This window comes from Schistocerca cancellata, chromosome 1 (assembly GCF_023864275.1).
Source record: "Schistocerca cancellata isolate TAMUIC-IGC-003103 chromosome 1, iqSchCanc2.1, whole genome shotgun sequence".
Taxonomy (NCBI): domain Eukaryota; kingdom Metazoa; phylum Arthropoda; class Insecta; order Orthoptera; family Acrididae; genus Schistocerca; species Schistocerca cancellata.
Genome location: NC_064626.1, coordinates 207867991 through 207888200, shown reverse-complemented (window position 1 = coordinate 207888200; position 20210 = coordinate 207867991). Strand labels below are relative to the sequence as shown.

Below are 20210 nucleotides of genomic sequence, written 5' to 3'. Positions count from 1 at the left end.
TCAGACAGAATGACCTCCTCCATGTCAATTTGCATGGATTCTGAGAACATTAATCATATGAAACCCAACTTGCACTCTGCTCAAATGATGTCCTGAAAGTTGATAATCAAGACAGTCAGTTAAATGGAGCATGTCTTGACTGCTTGAAAGCATTTCACTCAAAAAATCACATCAGCACTTATTATCGGAAGTACAATCTTATGGGGTATCAAGAAAAATTTGTGAAGGGATCGATATTTCTTGTTAAGGATGGAGTGTCATCATGAGATGCATCACTAACTAAGAGTGTGCCCCAGGATAGTGTGCTGGTGCCCTTGCTATTAATGCTGTCTTAATGTCTGCAGAAAATATTAATAGTAACCGCAGAATTTTTGTAGAAGATGCAGTTATCTATACTGAAGTACTGTCTGAAAGAAGCTGCACAAACATGCAGTCAGATCTTCATAAAATTTCAGAGTGGTGCAAAGATTGGTAACTTACTTTAAACGTTCAGAAATGTAAAATTTTGCACTTCACAAGCAACAAAAAAAAAAGTGCTATTATATGACTACATTATCAACAACTCACAACTGGAATTTAGTCAACATGTAGAAATACTTAGGTTTAACAATTTGTAGTGATATGAAACAAGACATTCACATAGGCTCAATAGCAGGTAAAGCAGCCAGCAGACTTCAGTTCATTGGTAAATACCAGGGAAATGGAAGCAGTCAACAAAGGAGATAGCTTACAAATAACTAATGTGAACCAACCTAGAATACTGTTTACGTTTGTGGGACCTGTGCCAAATAGGACCTACAGGGATATTGGATGCATACAGAGAAGGGCAGCACAAATGTTCACAGGTTTGCAAGACCCTTAGGAGAGGGTCACAGATATGCTGAAGAAACTGAGCTGGCAGAAATTTTAAGATAGAAGCAAAATGCTCCTAGAAGGCTTAATTATAAACATTTCAAGAATCAGCTTCAAATGACGAATCTTGGAATATATTAAACCCACTATGTACCACTCCTGCAGTGACTGTGAGTACATGATTAGATTAATTACAGCTTGCAAAGAGGCATCTGAACAGACACTCTTCTCATGCTTCATATGTGAATGGAATGAGAAGAAGCTCTAATAACAGATACAATGAAAAGTACCCTCTGCCATGCACTTCACAGTGGTTTGGATAATATGACTGTCAATGTAAATGTTTAGTGTGTTGTTTTCATCCATAACATGGTACACTTCTCTTTCACAAGCTAATAAAAGATTTTTGTGTAAAAATGTTGATAACATAGTCTGTAGGTAGACAACATCTCACTGTAGAGGCTTTGATTTGACATTTGCACAGAAATGATATATCTAAAAAGAAAGATGATGAGACTTACCAAACAAAAGCGCTGGCAGGTCGATGACACACAAACAAACACAAACATACACACAAAATTCTAGCTTTCGCAACCAACGGTTGCCTCGTCAGGAAAGAGGGAAGGAGAGGGAAAGACGAAAGGATTTGGGTTTTAAGGGAGAGGGTAAGGAGTCATTTCAATCCCGGGAGCGGAAAGATTTACCTTAGGGGGAAAAAAGGACAGGTATACACTCGCACACACATACATATCCATCCACACATATACAGGCACAAGCAGACACGGGTATACACTCGCACACACACACATATCCATCCACACATATACAGGCACAAGCAGACACGGGTATACACTCGCGCACACACACACACACACACACATATCCATCCACACGTCATATATGTGTGGATGGATATGTGTGTGTGTGCGAGCGTATACCCGTCCCTTTTCCCCCCCTAAGATAAGTCTTTCCGCTCCCCCGGGACTGGAATGACTCCTTACCCTCTCCCTTAAAACCCACATCCTTTCGTCTTTCCCTCTCCTTCCCTCTTTCCTGATGAGGCAACAGTTTGTTGCGAAAGCTTGAATTTTGTGTGTATGTTTGTGTTCGTTTGTGTGTCTGTCGACCTGCCAGCACTTTCATTTGGTAAGTCACATCATCTTTGTTTTTAGGTATATTTTTCCTACGTGGAATGTTTAAAGATGATGAGACTTACCCAAACAAAAGCGCTGGCAGGTCGATAGACACACAAACAAACACAAACATACACACAAAATTCTAGCTTTCGCAACCAACGGTTGCCTCGTCAGGAAAGAGGGAAGGAGAGGGAAATACAAAAGGATTTGGGTTTTAAGGGAGAGGGTAAGGAGTCATTCCAATCCCGGGAGCGGAAAGACTTACCTTAGGGGGAAAAAAGGACAGGTATACACTCGCGCACACACACACACACACATATCCATCCGCATATACACAAACACAAGCAGACATTTGTAAAAATTTACAAATGTCTGCTTGTGTCTGTGTATATGCGGATGGATATGTGTGTGTGTGCGGTAACTTATCAAACGAAAGAGTTCGTATGTTGATAGAGACAATAAACATACAAACACACACACACAAATTTCAAGCTTTTGCAACCTACGGTTGCTTCATCAGGAAAGAGGGAAGGAGAGGGAAAGACGAAAGGATGTGGGTTTTACGGGAGAGGGTAAGGAGTCATTCCAATCCCGGGAGCGGAAAGACTTACCTTAGGGGGAAAAAAGGTCAGGTAGACACTCACTCGCGCGAGCGCGCGCACACGCAAGCACACACACACACACACACACACACACACACACACACACACACACATATCCATCCACACATATACAGACACAGGCAGACATACGTAAATGCCAAAGTATGTAAGGTAGGTCTTTCCGCTCCTGGGATTGGAATGACTCCATACCCTCTCCCGTAAAACCCACATCCTTTCGTCTTTCCCTCTCCTTCCCTCTTTCCAGATGAAGCAACACATACCAACACTTTCGTTTGGTAAGTTACAGCATCTTTGCTCTTGGATATATTTTTTTCCATGTGGAATGTTTCCCTATATATATAAGCATGAGCACAGGACATTGGCAAAGTGTGACCGTGATCATGAATCCCCACCTGCTTTGGTGGTGTTGCTTACATTTTCGTGTCATGGCTTGGTGATAGTTTGGAAGGCACAGAACAAGAGGTGCTGCCAACAATGACATTGCCCTGAAAACAGTTGTTAGAAGCTCAAGAGAAACATTACTCTATTCTGTTCTGCTCTAAGGCTCTCTTTGGAGATGGTGTACTGATTAATTAAAGATCTGTTCACCCAACATTGTAATTGTTACATAAGAGTAACAAAATACCGAAGAGTTATTTAAAAAGTGGTTATGTCATTTTGCAGCTTGAATACTAAAAACTCTCTTCCAGCCCTTAGCCCTCTGCAACATGTGATGAAGTGAAACAGCAAGAATTCATGGTACTGCATAATAAGTCCTCAGCATAAAGGAATTCAAGCAAGGTGTCCGAACATGAAAATAATTAAGGTAAAAAAAAATATCCTGAGAGCATCAGACTGACAGATTGTTTGGAGGTAAAATATCTTCTTGGTACAGTCCAAGGACTAGCACTAAGTCATAACACTCAAATGTATCCAAGTGGGATATTACCACCTGTATTGTGCTTTCACTGCCAAAACCTTTCATTCCTAATTGAGAAACCATCCTGCTGTGGGTTTCAGATATGACTTTTATTGAGTCAAGTTTAAAATTATATGCCACCTGATTGACCTTGGGATTAACACATTTGAAAATGGTAAGAATTCTCCATAGCAATTCACGAGACAATAGTAGAAAGTGTTAGGCTCTACGTGAATAATTCACATTTTGATATGTTTAGAGCAGACACTTTAACCAAGAACTAAAGCTCTTTTGTTTTTCTGTAGCTTCTGAACAGATTATATCTTGAGATTCCATTTCATTGCGGCATTTATATGAAAATGGTAAATCCTGTGTGGAATATGAATTATGGAAAAACTGAAGACAACAACTCATTGTATAGCGGAAGAACTGAGCAGTTAACAGGCACATAGTGCCCTTTTTCTACAGCGAGTTCTTGTCTTCAGTGATTCTACTGTCTATGGAATTCAAAAGTTTATTTATCCACTCTTGATTTGCAGTACAGCCCATCAAAAAGGGAAACATTCAGGGATGTGAAAACAGTCCTGGTAAACATTAGTAAAAGACAAGGAAATTACGGGAACTTAATCTGTATACTGTATTAATAAAAAACTATCATATACTAATTAATGCTATTCACAGATCATCTTAATTAAATCGAGTAAATTAGAAAGAAAGCTGCTACTTTGAAAGAAGCTGCCGCCTCCTCAGTTGCGCTATAATACTGTTGTTTATCTGCTGTGGGTAGCTTAATATTTACTTGATTACTAGAATTTTTTTACAGAAAATACACAACTAAATCAATGAAAAAACTGAGCAATGTGTACAGTATATTACGACATGTCATGCAACTTTACAATAAATACTGCTACCGTGTAGCTAATAGAACTCTTCAATTACTGAATCTAGATACTCGAATAATGTGTAGGATGAGTGGCTATTGAGCAGAGTTTTCAATTTTTTGTTTTTAATTTTATTTTGAATAGGTATGGATTCCCAGTTTCTTGCTTCATATTGGACAGAAACTTGTTGAATATATTTTCACAAGAGCACACAACTCCATTCTCAAGCCCACCAGGGGGACGGTGAAAATCCATGTGAAAACTGTTTTGCGTTGTGATAGTGTAAATTACAGTGTTGCTGTAACTTATTTTTATTATAAACAACAAAAACCATTATGGAGTAAATTTATTAGAACACGAGTAGCTGCACTGCCCCAGAAACTGGGTGTTAACATGTGCAAAATGAGTCAATAAAAACATGTAAGATCAAATAAACAGAGATTCTGTAATGATGACCCGCTCTGTTGTAATGACTTTAAAAATATCCAGGTGGTATTCACTTATATGTATGATACTGGAATATCCATTGTGGAATTCAGACAATGGAATCAGTAAAGGAAGCTCCTTAATGTAGTGCCCATAATCAGGACAATACCATGACAGCTCATCTTATGAATGCCCTCATCCAGGCTGCTGTGACATGACAGCTACATCTACATTTACAGTCATACTCTGCAAAACCATTGTGAACTGCATGGAAGAGGGTACGTCCTATTTTACCATTTAATAGGATTTCTTCCTGTTCCATTCACATAAGGAGTGTAGTTAAGAATGATTGCCTTAATGCCTCCGTGCAGACTGTAATTATTCTAATCTTGTCCTCACAATCCCTATGTGAGTGATATGTAGGGATTGTAATATATTCCTACAGTTCTTGAAGTTCTGTTAGCAGACTTTCTTGGAATATCTTTATTACATTGATACTCTACAACTCACTTTATAGCACATGGTAGAAGGCACCCTGTACCACTACAAGTTACTTCTTTTCCTGTTCCACTCACAAACGAACAAGGGAAAAATGACTACCTATATGCCCCTGTATGAGCCCCAATTTCTCATATCTTGTCCATACGCGCAACCTACGTTGGAAGCAACAGAATCTTTCTGCAGTTAGCTTCAAATGCCAGTTCTCTAAATTTTCTCAATAGTGTTCCTCAAAAAGGATATTGCCTTCTCTCGAGGGATTCCCATTTAAGCTTCCTCGGCGTCTCCATAACACTTGCATGTTGTTTGAAGCTATCAGTAACAAACTTAGTACCCCGCCTCTGAATTGTTTTGATGTCTTCCTTTAATCCGACATGGTATGGATCTTAACACTCGAGCAGTACTCAAGAATAGGTCACACTGACCTCCTATATCCAGCCTCCTTTACAGATGAACCACACTTTCCTACAATTCTCTCAGTAAACGGAAGTCGATCAGTCAATTTTCCTATCACAGTCCTCACATACTCGTTCCATTCCATATCGCTTTGCAATGTTATACCCAGATATTTAAATGGCTTGGCTGTGTCAAGCAGGGACACTAGTGATACTGTATCCGAACATTATCAGTTTGTTCTTCCTACTCATCCACATGAACTTGCATTTTTTAACATTTAGAGTTAGCTGCCATTCATCACAACTACTAAAAAGTTTGTGTAAGTCATCTTGTATATTGCAACAGTAACTGAACTTTCACACATTACTGTTTACCACAGTATCATCACCAAACAACAATACATTGCTGCATGCCCTGTCTGCCAAATCATTTATGTACATAGAAAATAACAGTGGTCCTCTCACACATCCCTGGGTCACTCCTTACGATTCCTTCGCCTCTGATGAACACTTGCCATAGAGGACAACATACTGCATTCTATAACTTAACACTTTGCCCTCCACACATCTCGTACAAATTTATTTGATTGGCGCCGGCAGCACTAAGTCGGATTACTTGGCTAGTCACCGACCGCTTGCTACCTTTCCGTTGATGACCAGCTTCAAACACATTAACTTTTGCTCACTTTAATTTTCCAGAAATCCTTTATTTTGCCGTATCGTTCCACAAACTCAAATTTTCTTTTCAAGTAACTTCTCTGCAAGTTCTACACTGTTATAATAATTATCCATGCAGATGTGATGCCACTTTCTATCAGAAGGTGTCAATAGTTCCATCACTGTTTTAGCTAAACGTTGTCCAGCGCTGGAATATATCTTGAATGAGGAAATGTATCCCATACTCTAATCACACAGCATCCTAATGATTGTGCCGTATTTTGTAATTTTTGATGGATTGTAAACTTTAAAATTTAACCATCCATGCCACGGTATCATTCCTTCATCAATTGAGATGTTTTGACTTGGATTAAACGTTTCTTTAAACTTTTTGGAAAAATAATCAATTACAGATTGCACTTTGACAAGCCTGTCGGCATTATCTGGTTTATTGTTGCTGTCGGAAAAATGTAAAAATGATAATATTTGTCTGAATCGGTTGCGAGACATCATTTTGTGAAATATCAGTGTGTCTATCAATGGATTCGTTGACCAATAATCATCGCTCCTTGCTTTTTTTTTTTACAGTTCCCATAAGGACAGCAAGCCCAAATCATTTTCCAAGTTCGGGTCCCATAACATTGACAAATATGGCATTTTTAAAATCCAGTTTCCTTCTATTGTAATTTTGACTGTAGTACTTGTTGGTTTTGTTGCTAATATATTCAAATAGCTCTGTCCCAATATATAATTGTACGATATCGTCGACCCGGGGATCTTTCAAATTTATTATTGGTCCTCGGTAAATCAAAGTCAGACCACTGTGCACTGTCTTCTTCCTCTGATTCAGCCAAATCAGTTGGCAACCGTACCGTTCACCGAATTCTTCTTGGACGTATTTCACTCTCTTCCTACGATTCTGCTTCACTTTCATTTTTTTTTATGTCTAATCGGCCAAGTCGTCTGGAACGTCAGACAAGACGTCCGCGCATTTATGGTAAATAATCCTAGTCTCTCTTTCATCCACCATGATGAAAGGGCACAAGTACTTATAAAAACAAAGCACTTGTTGACGTGTGTAACTTACTGTTATCTAAACAAAATACCATCGCAATAAATCCCAGCCAAGTAAGAGGCCAATGTCATTGAGTACTCTTTGAAACACTAAACTGGAATTCCATCTGGACGTGTTGAATTATTCGTTTTGAACTCCTTCAGTTGTTTCTCTACACCAAGTACGCTCATTACTATGTTGTCTGTATGGGAATCTATTCGATGGTCAACCACAATATGTTTCTACGATTATACTGCCTGAACGTGAAATTTAAAACTTTGGCTTTCATTTTGCTATCTTCAACTGCCATTCAGACTGGTCAACAAGTGACTGTATGGAAGCCATAGACCCACTTAGCAATTTTACAAAGGACCAGCATTTTCTCAGGTTCCCTGCCAGATCTTCTGTTTAGATATGACGGTGGCAGTAATTGTATATTTCACACATAGACCTTTTCACAGATGCACAAATCACAACTGTTGTTGTCTTCAGTCCTGAGACTGGTTTGATGCAGCTCTCCATGCTACTCTATCCTGTGCAAGCTTCTTCATCTCCCAGTACTTACTGCAACCTACATCCTTCTGAATCTGCTTAGTGTATTCGTCTATTGGTCTCCCTCTACGATTTTCACCCTCCACACTGCCCTCCAATGCTAAATTTGTGATCCCTTGATGCCTCAGAACATGTCCTACCAACCGGTCCCTTCTTCTTGTCAAGTTGTGCCACAAACTCCTCTTTTCCCCAATCCTATTCAATACCTCCTCATTAGTTATGTGATCTACCCATCAAATTTTCAGCGATCTTCTGTAGCGCCACATTTCGAAAGCTTCTGTTTCTCTTCTTGTCCAAACTATTTATCGTCCATGTTTCACTTCCATACATGGCTCCACTCCATACAAATACTTTCAGAAACGACTTCCTGACACTTAAATCTATACCCGATGTTAACAAATTTCTCTCAAGGAAACGCTTTCCTTGCCACTGCCAGTCTACATTTTATATCCTCTCTACTTCGACCATCATCAGTTATTTTGCTCCCCAAATAGCAAAACTCCTTTACTACTTTAAGTGTCTCATTTCATAATCTAATTCCCTCAGCATCACCCGACTTAATTAGACTACATTCCATTATCCTCGTTTTGCTTTTGTTGATGTTCATCTTATATCCTCCTTTCATGACACTGTCCATTCCATTCAACTGCTCTTCCAAGTCCTTTGCTGTCTCTGACAGAATTACAATGTCATCGGCGAGCCTCAACGTTTTTATTTCTTCTCCATGGATTTTAATACCTGCTCGGAATTTTTGTTTTGTTTCCTTTACTGCTTGCTCAATATACAGATTGAATAACTTCGGGGACAGGCTACAACCCTGTCTCACTCCCTTCCCAACTGCTGCTTCCCTTTCATGTCCCTCGACTCTTATAATTGTCATTTGGTTTCTGTACAAATTATAAATAGCCTTTCGCTTCCTGTATTTTACCCCTGGCACGTTCAGAATTTGAAAGAGAGTATTCCACTCAACATTGTCCTAAGCTTTCTCTAAGTCTACAAATGCTAGAAATGTAGGTTTGCCTTTCCTTAATCTTTCTTCTAAGATAAGTCGTAAGGTCAGTATTGCCTCACGTGTTCCAACATTTCTGCGGAATCCAAACTGATCTTTGCCGAGGTCGGCTTCTACCAGTTTTTTCATTCGTCTGTAAAGAATTTGCGTTAGTATTTTGCAGCTGTGACTTATTAAACTGATAGTTCGGTAATTTTCACATCTGTCAACACCTGCTTTCTTTGGGATTGGAATTATTATATTCTTCTTGAAGTCTGAGGGTATTTTGCCTGTCTCATACATCTTGCTCACCAGATGGTAGAGTTTTGTCAGGACTGGCTCTCCCAAGGCCGTCAGTAGTTCTAATGGAATGTTGTCTACTCCTGGGTCCTTGTTTCGACTCAGGTCTTTCAGTGCTCTGTCAAACTCTTCACACAGTATCATATCTCCCATTTCATCTTCATCTACATCCTCTTCCATTTCCATAATATTGTCCACAAGTACATCACCCTTGTATAGACCCTCTATATACTCCTTCCATGTTTCTGCTTTCCTTTCTTTGCTTAGAACTGGGTTTCCATCTGAGCTCTTGATATTCATACAAGTGGTTCTCCTTTCTCCAAAGGTCTCTTTAATTTTCCTGTAGGCAGTATCTATCTTACACCTAGTGAGACAACCCTCTACATCCTTACATTTGTCCTCTAGCCATCCATGCTTAGCCATTTTGCACTTCCAGTGGATCTCATTTTTGAGACGTTTGTATTCTTTTTTGCCTGCTTCATTTACTGCATTTTTATATTTTCTCCTTTCATCAATTAAATTCAATATTTCTTCTGTTATCCAAGGATTTCTACTAGCCCTCGTCTTTTTACCTACTTGACCCTCTGCTGCCTTCACTACTTCATCCCTCAGAGCTACCCATTCCTCTTCTATTGTATTTCTTTCCCCCATGTCTGTCAATTTTTCCCTTATGCTCTCCCTGAAACTCTGTACAACCGCTGGTTTAGTCAGTTTATCCAGGTCCCATCTCCTTAAATTCCCACCTTTTTGCAGTTTCTTCAGTTTTAATCTACAGTTCATAACCAATAGATTGTGGTCAGAGTCCACATCTGCCCCTGGAAATGTCTTACAATTTAAAACCTGGTTCCTAAATCTCTGTCTTACCATTATATAATCTATCTGATACCTTCTAGTATCTCCAGGATTCTTCCATGTATACAACCTTCTTTTATGATTCTCGAGCCAAGTGTTAACTATGATGAAGTTATGCTCTGTGCAAAATTCTACCAGACGGCTTTCTCTTTCATTTCTCTCCCCCAATCCATATTCATATTCACCCACTATGTTTCCTTCTCTCCCTTTTCCTACTCTCAAATTCCAGTCACCCATGACTATTAAATTTTCATCTCCCTTCACTACCTGAATAATTTCTTTTATCTCATCATACATTTCATCAATTTCTTCATCATCTGCAGAGCTAGTTGGCATATAAACTTGTACTACTGTAGGAGGCATGGGCTTCATGTCTATCTTGGCCACAATAATGTGTTCACTATGCTGTTTGTAGTAGCTTACCCGCGCTCCTATTTTTTTATTCATTATTAAACCTACTCCTGCATTACCCCTATTTGATTTTGTATTTATAACCCTTTATTCACCTGACCAAAAGTCTTGTTCCTCCTGCCACCGAACTTCACTAAGTCCCACTATATCTAACTTTAACCTATCCATTTCCCTTTTTAAATTTTCTAACCTACCTGCCCGATTAAGGGATCTGACATTCAACGCTCCGATCCGTAGAACGCCAGTTTTCTTTCTCCTGATAACGACGTCCTCTTGAGTAGTCCCCGCCTGGAGATCCAAATAGGGGACTATTTTACCTCTGGAATATTTTACCCAAGAGGATGCCATCATCATTTAACCATACAGTAAAGCTGCATGCCCTTTGGAAAAATTACGGCTGTAGTTTCCCCTTGCTTTCAGCCGTTCGCAGTACCAGCACAGCAAGGCCGTTTTGGTTAGTGTTGCAAGACCAGATCAGTCAATCATCCAGACTGTTGCCCCTGCAACTACTGAAAAGGCTGCTGCCCCTCTTCAGGAACCACACATTTGTCTGGCCTCTCAAAAGATACCCCTCCGTTGTGGTTGCACCTACGGTACGGCCATATGTACCGCTGAGGCACGCAAGCCTCCCCACCAACGGCAAGGTCCATGGTTCATGGCGGTAGGAAAAATGACCTTTGCTTATCATCATTTGCGCATCCTCTTTTGAACCGAGAGTGCAACAGCCTCTGCTTCTTCAAAAATTTCACATCTGGTTATTAAACCATGGTAGGTCTTTCCAGTCTTAATCCACTTACTAAACACACAGTTCTCCAGACCAAGATTTAAAATCTGCTTAAACTTTGCCCATGATTCGTTTACATCCATCTTGCTGGAACTAAGTGATACCAGATCAGTGTCTAACTAAGATGCTAATAACTGCGTGTCTGCTCTCTTCTAGCCTTCTTAACTATTTTACATCTATCTTCAAGAGTCTGCCAGTTCAGTTCCTTCAGCATCTCAGGAATGCTCTCCCATGGGTCAAACAAACCTGCGACCATTCGTTCTGGCTACTCTGTATATGTTCAATATCCCCTGTTAGCCTTATCTGGTATGGGTCCCACACACTTCAGTAATATTCTAGAACTGGTCACTCAAGTGTTTAGTAAGCAATCACCTTTGTAAACTGATCGCACTCCCCCAGGATTCTACCAATAAATCAAAGTCTACCACCTGCTTGACCCACAATGGAGCCTATGTGATCATCCTATTTCACATCCTTACAAACTGTTACACCTAGTTATTTGCATGAGCTGGCTGATTCTAACTGTGACGCATTGATATTACAGTGATAGTATACTATCTTTTTTCATTTTGGGAAGAGTGCAATTTTACGTTTTTGAACATTTAAGGCAAGTTGCCAATCTTTGCACCATTGCAATCTTATCAAGACCTGACAATATTTTTGCAGCTTCTTTCAGACAGTACTTCATTATAGATAACTCCATCATCTGCAGAAAGTCTGAGGTTGTTGTTAATATTGTCCGTAAGGTCATTAATGTACAACATCAACAACAAGGGTCCCAACACACTTCCCTTGGGCACATCTGAAGTTACGTCTACATCTGACAATGACTCTCCATCCAAGATAACATGCTATGTCCTTCCCACCAAAAAGTCCTTAATCCAGTTGCAAATTTCAGTTGATACCCATATGATTGAACGTTTGACAATAAGCGCAGGTGAGGGACTGAGACAAATGCTTTTTAGAAACCAAGAAATACTGCAGCTTTCTGACTGCCTCAATCCAAATCTTTCAGTACGTTGTGCAAGTTGTAAGTATAATGGCTTGCTCTGAAGAAGAACCAAAGTTTATAAGCCGAGTTATAATGTTCCAGTTGCTGTTCATGTGCATATATACCACTCAATGTCTCCATTGCATGATGAATGGATATCTTTACCAAAATTACAGCCAGTATTCACACTTATTAAGAGCAACAATTACATTGTGATTGAAGCTACAAGAATGGTGCAGTACAAAATATGCTATGACCTTACAATCATTAGCAGTCAAGTGACTTTCCGAGTAGTGTCACCTCAGACTCATGTGTCATATTCCAAGCTGTTGAAACATCATAACGCCAACACTGACCAGATGAATTCAAAGCTAAATGTGAGCACATTAAAGACTTATCAATGTCTGCATAAGAGCTTGAATTAGGCTAACTTCTGAGGTGTAAACGACAATGTGAGAGCTGTTTTCCTTATATTATCTGAGAACAGAGGCTTTTCCTCACACCAATGTTGACTGATGACAAGCTGCTCAAATAAACCTTTCCTAAAATCACCTTGACCACTAACATAAACTTTACTCCGATGTGTCCAAATGAATATACACACAACTGATTACAATAATCTCTCAGAACTCTAACTCTGAAGTGGAGAGCAGGTTCCATGGAAAAGAAAAAGAGATAAATAACTGAAACAAAACTGAAATATTATCAACTCCTCCTATTTGTAGCTGAAATTATCTTCAACTGCTACTCCACTTCCCTCATCATAATTTTATAAAACTGTCTCTATTGTATCTGAACATCTGCTAATCACATAAAACTTATTTTAAATTTGGTAATGGGAAGTTCTGGTACAAAGTAACAATTCAGGAGGAAAGGAAACAACTCACCAAATAGTATAGGTGTCGACTCATCAAAAGGCACGTAGACAAGACAGAAAACTTTGCTAGTTTTTGGATGAATCCCTTTCTGAACCAGAGCACACACACTGAGATGAGGGACTGTGTTGAGTGGAGTGGGCAAGGGAAGAAAGGAGACAGGGAGTGGGGTAGAGGATTGAGAGAATGCGGCTGACAGCTGGGAGACAGCAGGTGTACATGTTACAAATGTGGGAGGGACAGGCTAGGCAGGAGGTGGACAAAATAAGAATGTGAAATGAGTACCAGTGAATTCATCTGACACACAAGCAGAATAGGGATGGAGAATGAAACAGAGTATTTAGAACTGAAGTGGGGGGGGGATATGTTGCAAGGACAACTTTCATGTACGTAGTCCAGAGATGGGAATGATCCAGATGGCACGGGTTGTGAAGCAGCCACTGAAATTGGGCATATTGTCCTCCTGGCCTCTGTTCTGTCACCCCCTCCCACCTTTCTCCTGTCCAAATCCACTCATCCATATCATTGTCACTGTGTGCTACACAAACTCACCAGTACCAGCACTCGTGTTCATGTGGCCTTCTTACCTCATGAAATTGCTGCCTTTCCCTCCAACATTCCTAACCTATGCACCTGATGTCTCCATCTTAGATTTTAGCTACTCTTCCCCAACTCTTCCCTTTGGACCCTGCCTCTTTCCTCCCCTTGCCCACACTCCACCCAACACGCAACACAATTACCCAACCCAGTCAAGGTGCACAGCTGCAGCCCTGGCACAGTGTACTCAGCTGATACACAGTAGCTATGTGCAAGCAAGCATGTGCACATGGACATGAAGCCGCCGCCACCCCCCCTCCTCACATGTCATTGACTTAATGCCTCTATCATTTGGTGAGTTGTTATGGTTAGTGTGCATTTATTTTAAACTGACAAATGATCAGGAGTTGCTGTTTATTTTAATAATTACATAGTTATACAGATGTTTCACATTTCTGTCCTAATGATTCCACATCTTCTCAAAACTGCTTTTTAATAATCTCTCAGTACAGCAATATGAGAAATACAGTGGGTACATACCTATATATATATATGTAAAAATACTTACTGTTGCTATATCATTCGAAGATAAAACAGTATTGGCTGCATGAATGAAGTCATACATTAGCAGTGAATAGCCTGGTAACATCAATGAAAAGAAACGAGGTCCACAATATTGCACTATTGTGTTGACAACAGCCTGCACAGAAAGAGACACGCTTAAGTATAATTTCACATATACTTATTAATTGTTACAATAAAATATTGAAAAACCAATTAATAGTACACAACTGGAGAGGGTGCCTTTTGAAATCAGGAAAATAAGAAGAGATAAAGGGTAGAGGGTCAACGGTCTGTCAACAATGGGGTTATTAGAGACAGAATGGAAGCTCAGATCAGAAAGGAGGCAGAAGGAAATCAATTGTGTCCATCTGAAAAGGAAACATAATTGTGGTATTTGCCTTAATCTATACAAGGAAACTAGCTTTTTACTAGTGGCTTCTATATCACATATTTCACACACACGTCTGATGCTTTTGCTGTTTTATACCATCTGACACCACAGAGGATGTTGAAAAGTATCTGTATATTCAGACAAGCGGTATGCTCTTTGCTCTGTGCATGCATTGACAAATGTATTGCCAAATTCTCACAACCCAGTTGACACACTGAGCATCACAAATAATAGACAAATTGCAGTTCATAATTTTAAAGCATTCCAAGACAACAAAATACAGGAATGAAATATCAACTGATTATTTTAGGACTTTTTTGGTCACCCCCTTCTCATCCCCATCTCTAAGAGTGGGAACGATAACTTACACACATATTACTTCAATCTGCCTCCTCACACATGCCCACGACCATTGTCCATTCTCGGCATGCCCACTACCCCTCTCATCTTTCACCTGTCTCCTAAACCTTTCCCTTCCTCTCCTCACTTCTATGTACATCTCCTCCTCCTCCTCCTCCCCCCTCCCCTCTCTCTGTCCATCTCCTATATCACTCCATTCCAACACATCTCCATCCCTAAGGAAGGCAGGAGTTTCTTACCCCCATAGTGATCCTTTTCCAACAACAAGTGGGATATGAACTAAGTTTGGTTGAAATTGGCCCAGTGGTTTATGAAGAAATACATTCATACATCCATTTATTATATAAATACATAGATTACAGAAACTCAATGTCTGGACGTTCAGACAAGGATTCGGACCTTACTTCTCTCAAATGTAAATGGACTGCCTTAATGACTGCATTGCCTCATTTCTTTTTTAGGGATACAAATAATGTCAATTGTAATACTTCTTATTCATTACTCAATATATCAGTTTAAAATAGGGGAAAAATTGAAGTTTTTTAATGGTAATATTATAATGAGAGGAACATTAACACCGCAAATAACTCTGTGAGTAGTTAACCATTAAGTAGCCTAATTTTAGGCACATTATGTTTGCAAATGAATCTTCAGTGATTTATGAACACATTTGAAAAATCACTTTTAAGTGAAAATTACTTCAGAGCTTGAAATATGCAATTATAAGGATTAAAACATTATGGTTAAAGATTTAAATTTCATTATTAAATGAAGCACAGGACATCAACTTTAACATAGCCACTTTTAAGATTAGCAATAATATAGTCCAGCTTTCTTTAATAAGTGAGCAAGGGATGCCTAAAAATATGCCTGAAATTAAAATCTTGAGAGTAAAGACATGAAGTAATAAACTAGGATGGAAACCAAACAGTTAGGGCATAGTTATACTACACATTGCTTTACACAAAACACCTGTTTCTATTCTTGGTTCGCTTTCTTCAAATCATGGTTACTCTTTTTTTCATTTGTTTGAGCATATATTTGAATAATGATGGTAAAATTTCTTTCTTGACTATAAGCTACAAAATCAGTTATTACTTTTCCCTCCTTACTTTTTAATATGCAACACATATATATCACCATCATACACGAGCTAATCATGTCGCAGAACCAACAGAAAACTGTAATGCTCCTTTTTTTTCAATACACACCAGCTAAAAGCCACATTTAAGTAGATAAATTAACTTTATGTTTTCTCTAATGCTCCATGTATTCAATTTTCTTCTTTCCTCTCTTCTGTTGTCCATTTTCTTCTATGCTTTGTCGGAAATATTTTGTCTTAGACAGTTCCCACTTACTATTTTTCTTTTGTATTTGTTTTTGTCTTCTATTTCTTGTCTCTCTAAGCAAATTTATTATATATTTTCATGCACTCTCATAGGCCAAATGTGTTTCATTTCTTCAAAGTGTTTTACAATATTCATCAATGTGCTAAGAACAAATTCTCAGGGTGAGCCACCAGAATATAAGTACTATTTTTCTAATTTCAACTGTAATTTTTTCACACTTTTGTATTCTCCTGTGTCATTCCAAAATTTGTTTTTCCTTCCCCTTGTTCTGTTTTTAAAATATTGTTCATGTCTTTTCGTACAAACAGGAAATATTGATGTATACAAAGAAGCTCAGCATCCATGTGCACAGGTTTGACATTTCACCGAAGGGTGTCACAGAAATTCTGGAGAACCTGAATATGCAGATACTTGAAGATACTTGCCAATTATCCTGTGAAAGCCTAGATACAAAGTCTTAGGAACCAGTATTAAGTGAAGAATCTAGGAATAAACTACAGCTCACAGTGTATTACTCACAGCAGAGACCAGATACGACTAATTACAAGATGCAAGAGGGCCTTTAAACAGTATGTGATGGTCTACTGTTTGGGCATTAGGAGTTTAAAATAGTAATGTATTGTGCTTGTGTGGAGTCTGTAATGTATGTTAACCAGTGGACTGAGATCTGCTTTGGACTGCTCAAGCAGAACTAATCTCCACCAATACCCTCACCTCTGCACACTTACAAAGAGTATACTGCACACAGTGTGTGCAACATCAGCAGAAGCTAATAAAATTGGCAGGGTTGCCAATAGGTTCCTAACCCATAATAGACAAGGCTAAGTCAGGATAAGCTTGCTTTTTATTACCACTGAAATTTGTGTGTTGTTCTGATATTTCTATGCTTTGCATTGAGAATTTTTATCTGTTTTTATGCTACATCTACACTGTCTGACAGACTTGCTACATCATCTGGAAATACTAAACAGTCAATTTTGAGATTATCCCTTTTCCAGCCAATTGCTGCTGGGATTTTCTGATCCTTCTTTTCAAGCACACAAATTAAGAAGGTTCGGAGGTAACCTAACACTTAGTTTAACTCTGTCATAATGACAAATGGATCTCATACAAGGGTGGTTTGAAAAGTTCTTGAAACAGAATAGAAAAAAAGTACTTACATCACTGAAACTTTTTTTATTTTTCAATGTAGTCTCATTGTAGATTAATGCACTTGGTCCAATGATGTTCCAGTGCCTTGATCCCATCTCAAAAATGAGTTTCCTCCAGGCCTGCAAAATAGATATCAACTCCAGCTATCAATTCTTCGTTTGAAGTGAATCTTTGTCCACCAAGAAAAAATTTCAGTTTTGGGAAGAGATGGAAGTCTGAAATAGCCATACCAGGTAAATAAGGCCGCTGTGGCAACAATTCATACCTTAGTTTGTGTAACTTTGCCATGGCAACAGCACATGTGTGCAGGCGAGTGTTGTCTTGATGGAAGATGGCTTTCTTCCTTGCTAAAGCTGGCCTTTTATTGCGTATCTTTTGTTGCAGTTTGTCCACGAGGTTAGCATAGTATTCTCCAGTAATTGATTGCCCAGTGGGTAGATAAACTACAAACAGAATCTCCTTTGCAGCCCAGAACACTGATGCCACGACCTTACCTGCTGAAGGAATTGTCTTTGCTTTCTTTGGTGGCAGAGAACCAGCATGTTTCCACTGCTTTGACTGTTGTTCTGTCTCTGGGGTATAGTAGCGCACCCAAGTTTCATCTGTGGTTACAAACTGGTGCAAAATGCCTTGTTCGTTTCTCCTAAAACACCCCAAACATTGTTCCGATATGTCCATTCTCATGCGTTTTTGTCCAGCGTCAAGAGTCGCAGCACCAATCTTGCAGATAATTTTTTTTTCATTTTTAATTCTTCAGTAATAATAATAATAATAATAATAATAATAATATGGCATTGGTGGCCGGGAGACCACTCACGGGGCGGTTCAGCCGTCGCTCCACAAGTCCTTTAACGCCACTACGGCGACTTGCAAGTGAATGAAGATGAAATGATTATGAAAGACACACAGCACTCAGTCAACTCGAGGCAGAGAAAATCCCTGACCCCGCCGGGAATCGAACCCGGCACCCCGTGCGTGGGAAGCGAGAACGCTACCGCAATACCACGAGCCATGTCGACTTAATTTATGACCTGGTTAAGTCACTTCCTCCGAACGAGAAGTACGCTCCAGCTAAACAAGCAATTCTTCAGTTAAAATGTGACATACCCTTTCAGATGACATCTGGCAAGTGTGAGCAATTTCACGCACTTTCAATCACTGATCCTCCACGACCATTTAATGCACTTTTGCAATGATTTCTGGAGTAGTGACATATCTTGGCCGACCACTGCACACTCCATCATCTAAGCTCTTCCAACCAAATTTAAATTCATATGTCCACTTAGCAACAGTTGAATATGAAGGAGCAGAGTCCGCAGTGTGTTCTGGAAATCAGCATGAATGTCCTTTGCTTTTATACCTTTAATCTCTGCTTGAATCTCTATTTTTTCCATCTTTGCAAATCACCATGCAAGAACAACAACAGAGCCACATGACCAACATAGCTCTCTTCCAAGAGCACTGATGTGACACCTGTTTACAGGCAGCAGTCCACAATGAATATCACGTGAACAACTCTCGTGCGCTAGTGCTGACCTCTTGTAGTGACTCTGAGAACTTTTCAAACCACCTTTGTATTTTATTTTAGATTTGTACTGATTACTTTTCTTGTAAGAGCACCTGTATTTACTTATCTATGCCAATATATACCAGAATTCCGAACAGAGTCATTCTGTGTATCGAGTTCTAAACTTTTTAAAACATACAAATGTGCAGAAGTATTCTTTAATTCTTACATCACATATTAACTTCAGGTCATTAATTTATGGCGCACAGCACCTAGCCCCCTCTGATATTCTTCAAATTCTGTATCCAGCTGTTGCTCTTATGGGAAGTGAAAAATTTATATCTTACAGGGGTTAAGAAAACCATTACAGTTGATGAGTTTTTTTGTTACCTTTTTGTGTAGCAGATAGTTTAGTCTTATTCTTCAGTCATTTTGTAAATTCCCTTCATCTCAGATTTTTTCATGAGTTTAGCAAGTGTCAGACATGTCTGTCTTTCAAAAAAAATTTTAAATTCCTGATATTAGCTTCTCCTAAGGTCTTAAAATTCGCCATGAAATGCAGAATTCTTCTTCATTTAAAGACTGGATTGTTTCTCAGATTACTTAAAGTTCGATAAATTATAACCTTTCTTTTCGTCACTCACAATTGAGTAATTTATCAAAACATTTGGCTAAAATTTTGTAGTTACATGCAGTGTTCATTCCCAAGTTGTCTCCATCATTCTAAAAAACAGAGACCTGTAGCTGCAGTTTTTTTAATTTCCTCTTAAATAATTGACAGAAGTTTCTACTACTGATTTGCTTTAAGATCTGAGCAATCAAATCTAATTGATATCTCTCTCTCTCTCTCTCTCTCTCTCTCTCTCTCTCACACACACACACACACACACACACACACACACACACGGCATTACTGATAGTTTTGTTTCTTTTTTATGATGAAACAGTCCAAATTTTTCTTGCTTTTTTAAAACCAGTTCTTAGCAGAAGAATGTTAAACACTTTAAAAGAGATCATAAATGTAAATGGATAGCTAAAAAGTCTACTCACCAAGTGGCAGCACAGGAACACACACACAAAAGGATTACAAACTTTAGAGCTTTCGGAGCCAGTAGCTCCTCCTCCTGGCAGAAGAGTTGAATGGGAAGGAAAAGGGATGAAGGAAAAGGACTGGAGA

The 20210-nt window shown here is 39.1% G+C and overlaps 1 protein-coding gene across 1 annotated transcript in view; it reads right to left on the bottom strand.

The window, feature by feature from the left end:
* Positions 1-20210, bottom strand: part of LOC126164502 (probable Rho GTPase-activating protein CG5521) — a 289412-nt gene that overhangs the window by 139810 nt on the left and 129392 nt on the right. The window contains exon 23 of the mRNA XM_049920250.1: positions 14279-14410. Within this exon, the coding sequence (XP_049776207.1) occupies positions 14279-14410 (132 nt within the window). The remainder of the gene's footprint in view (positions 1-14278; positions 14411-20210) is intronic.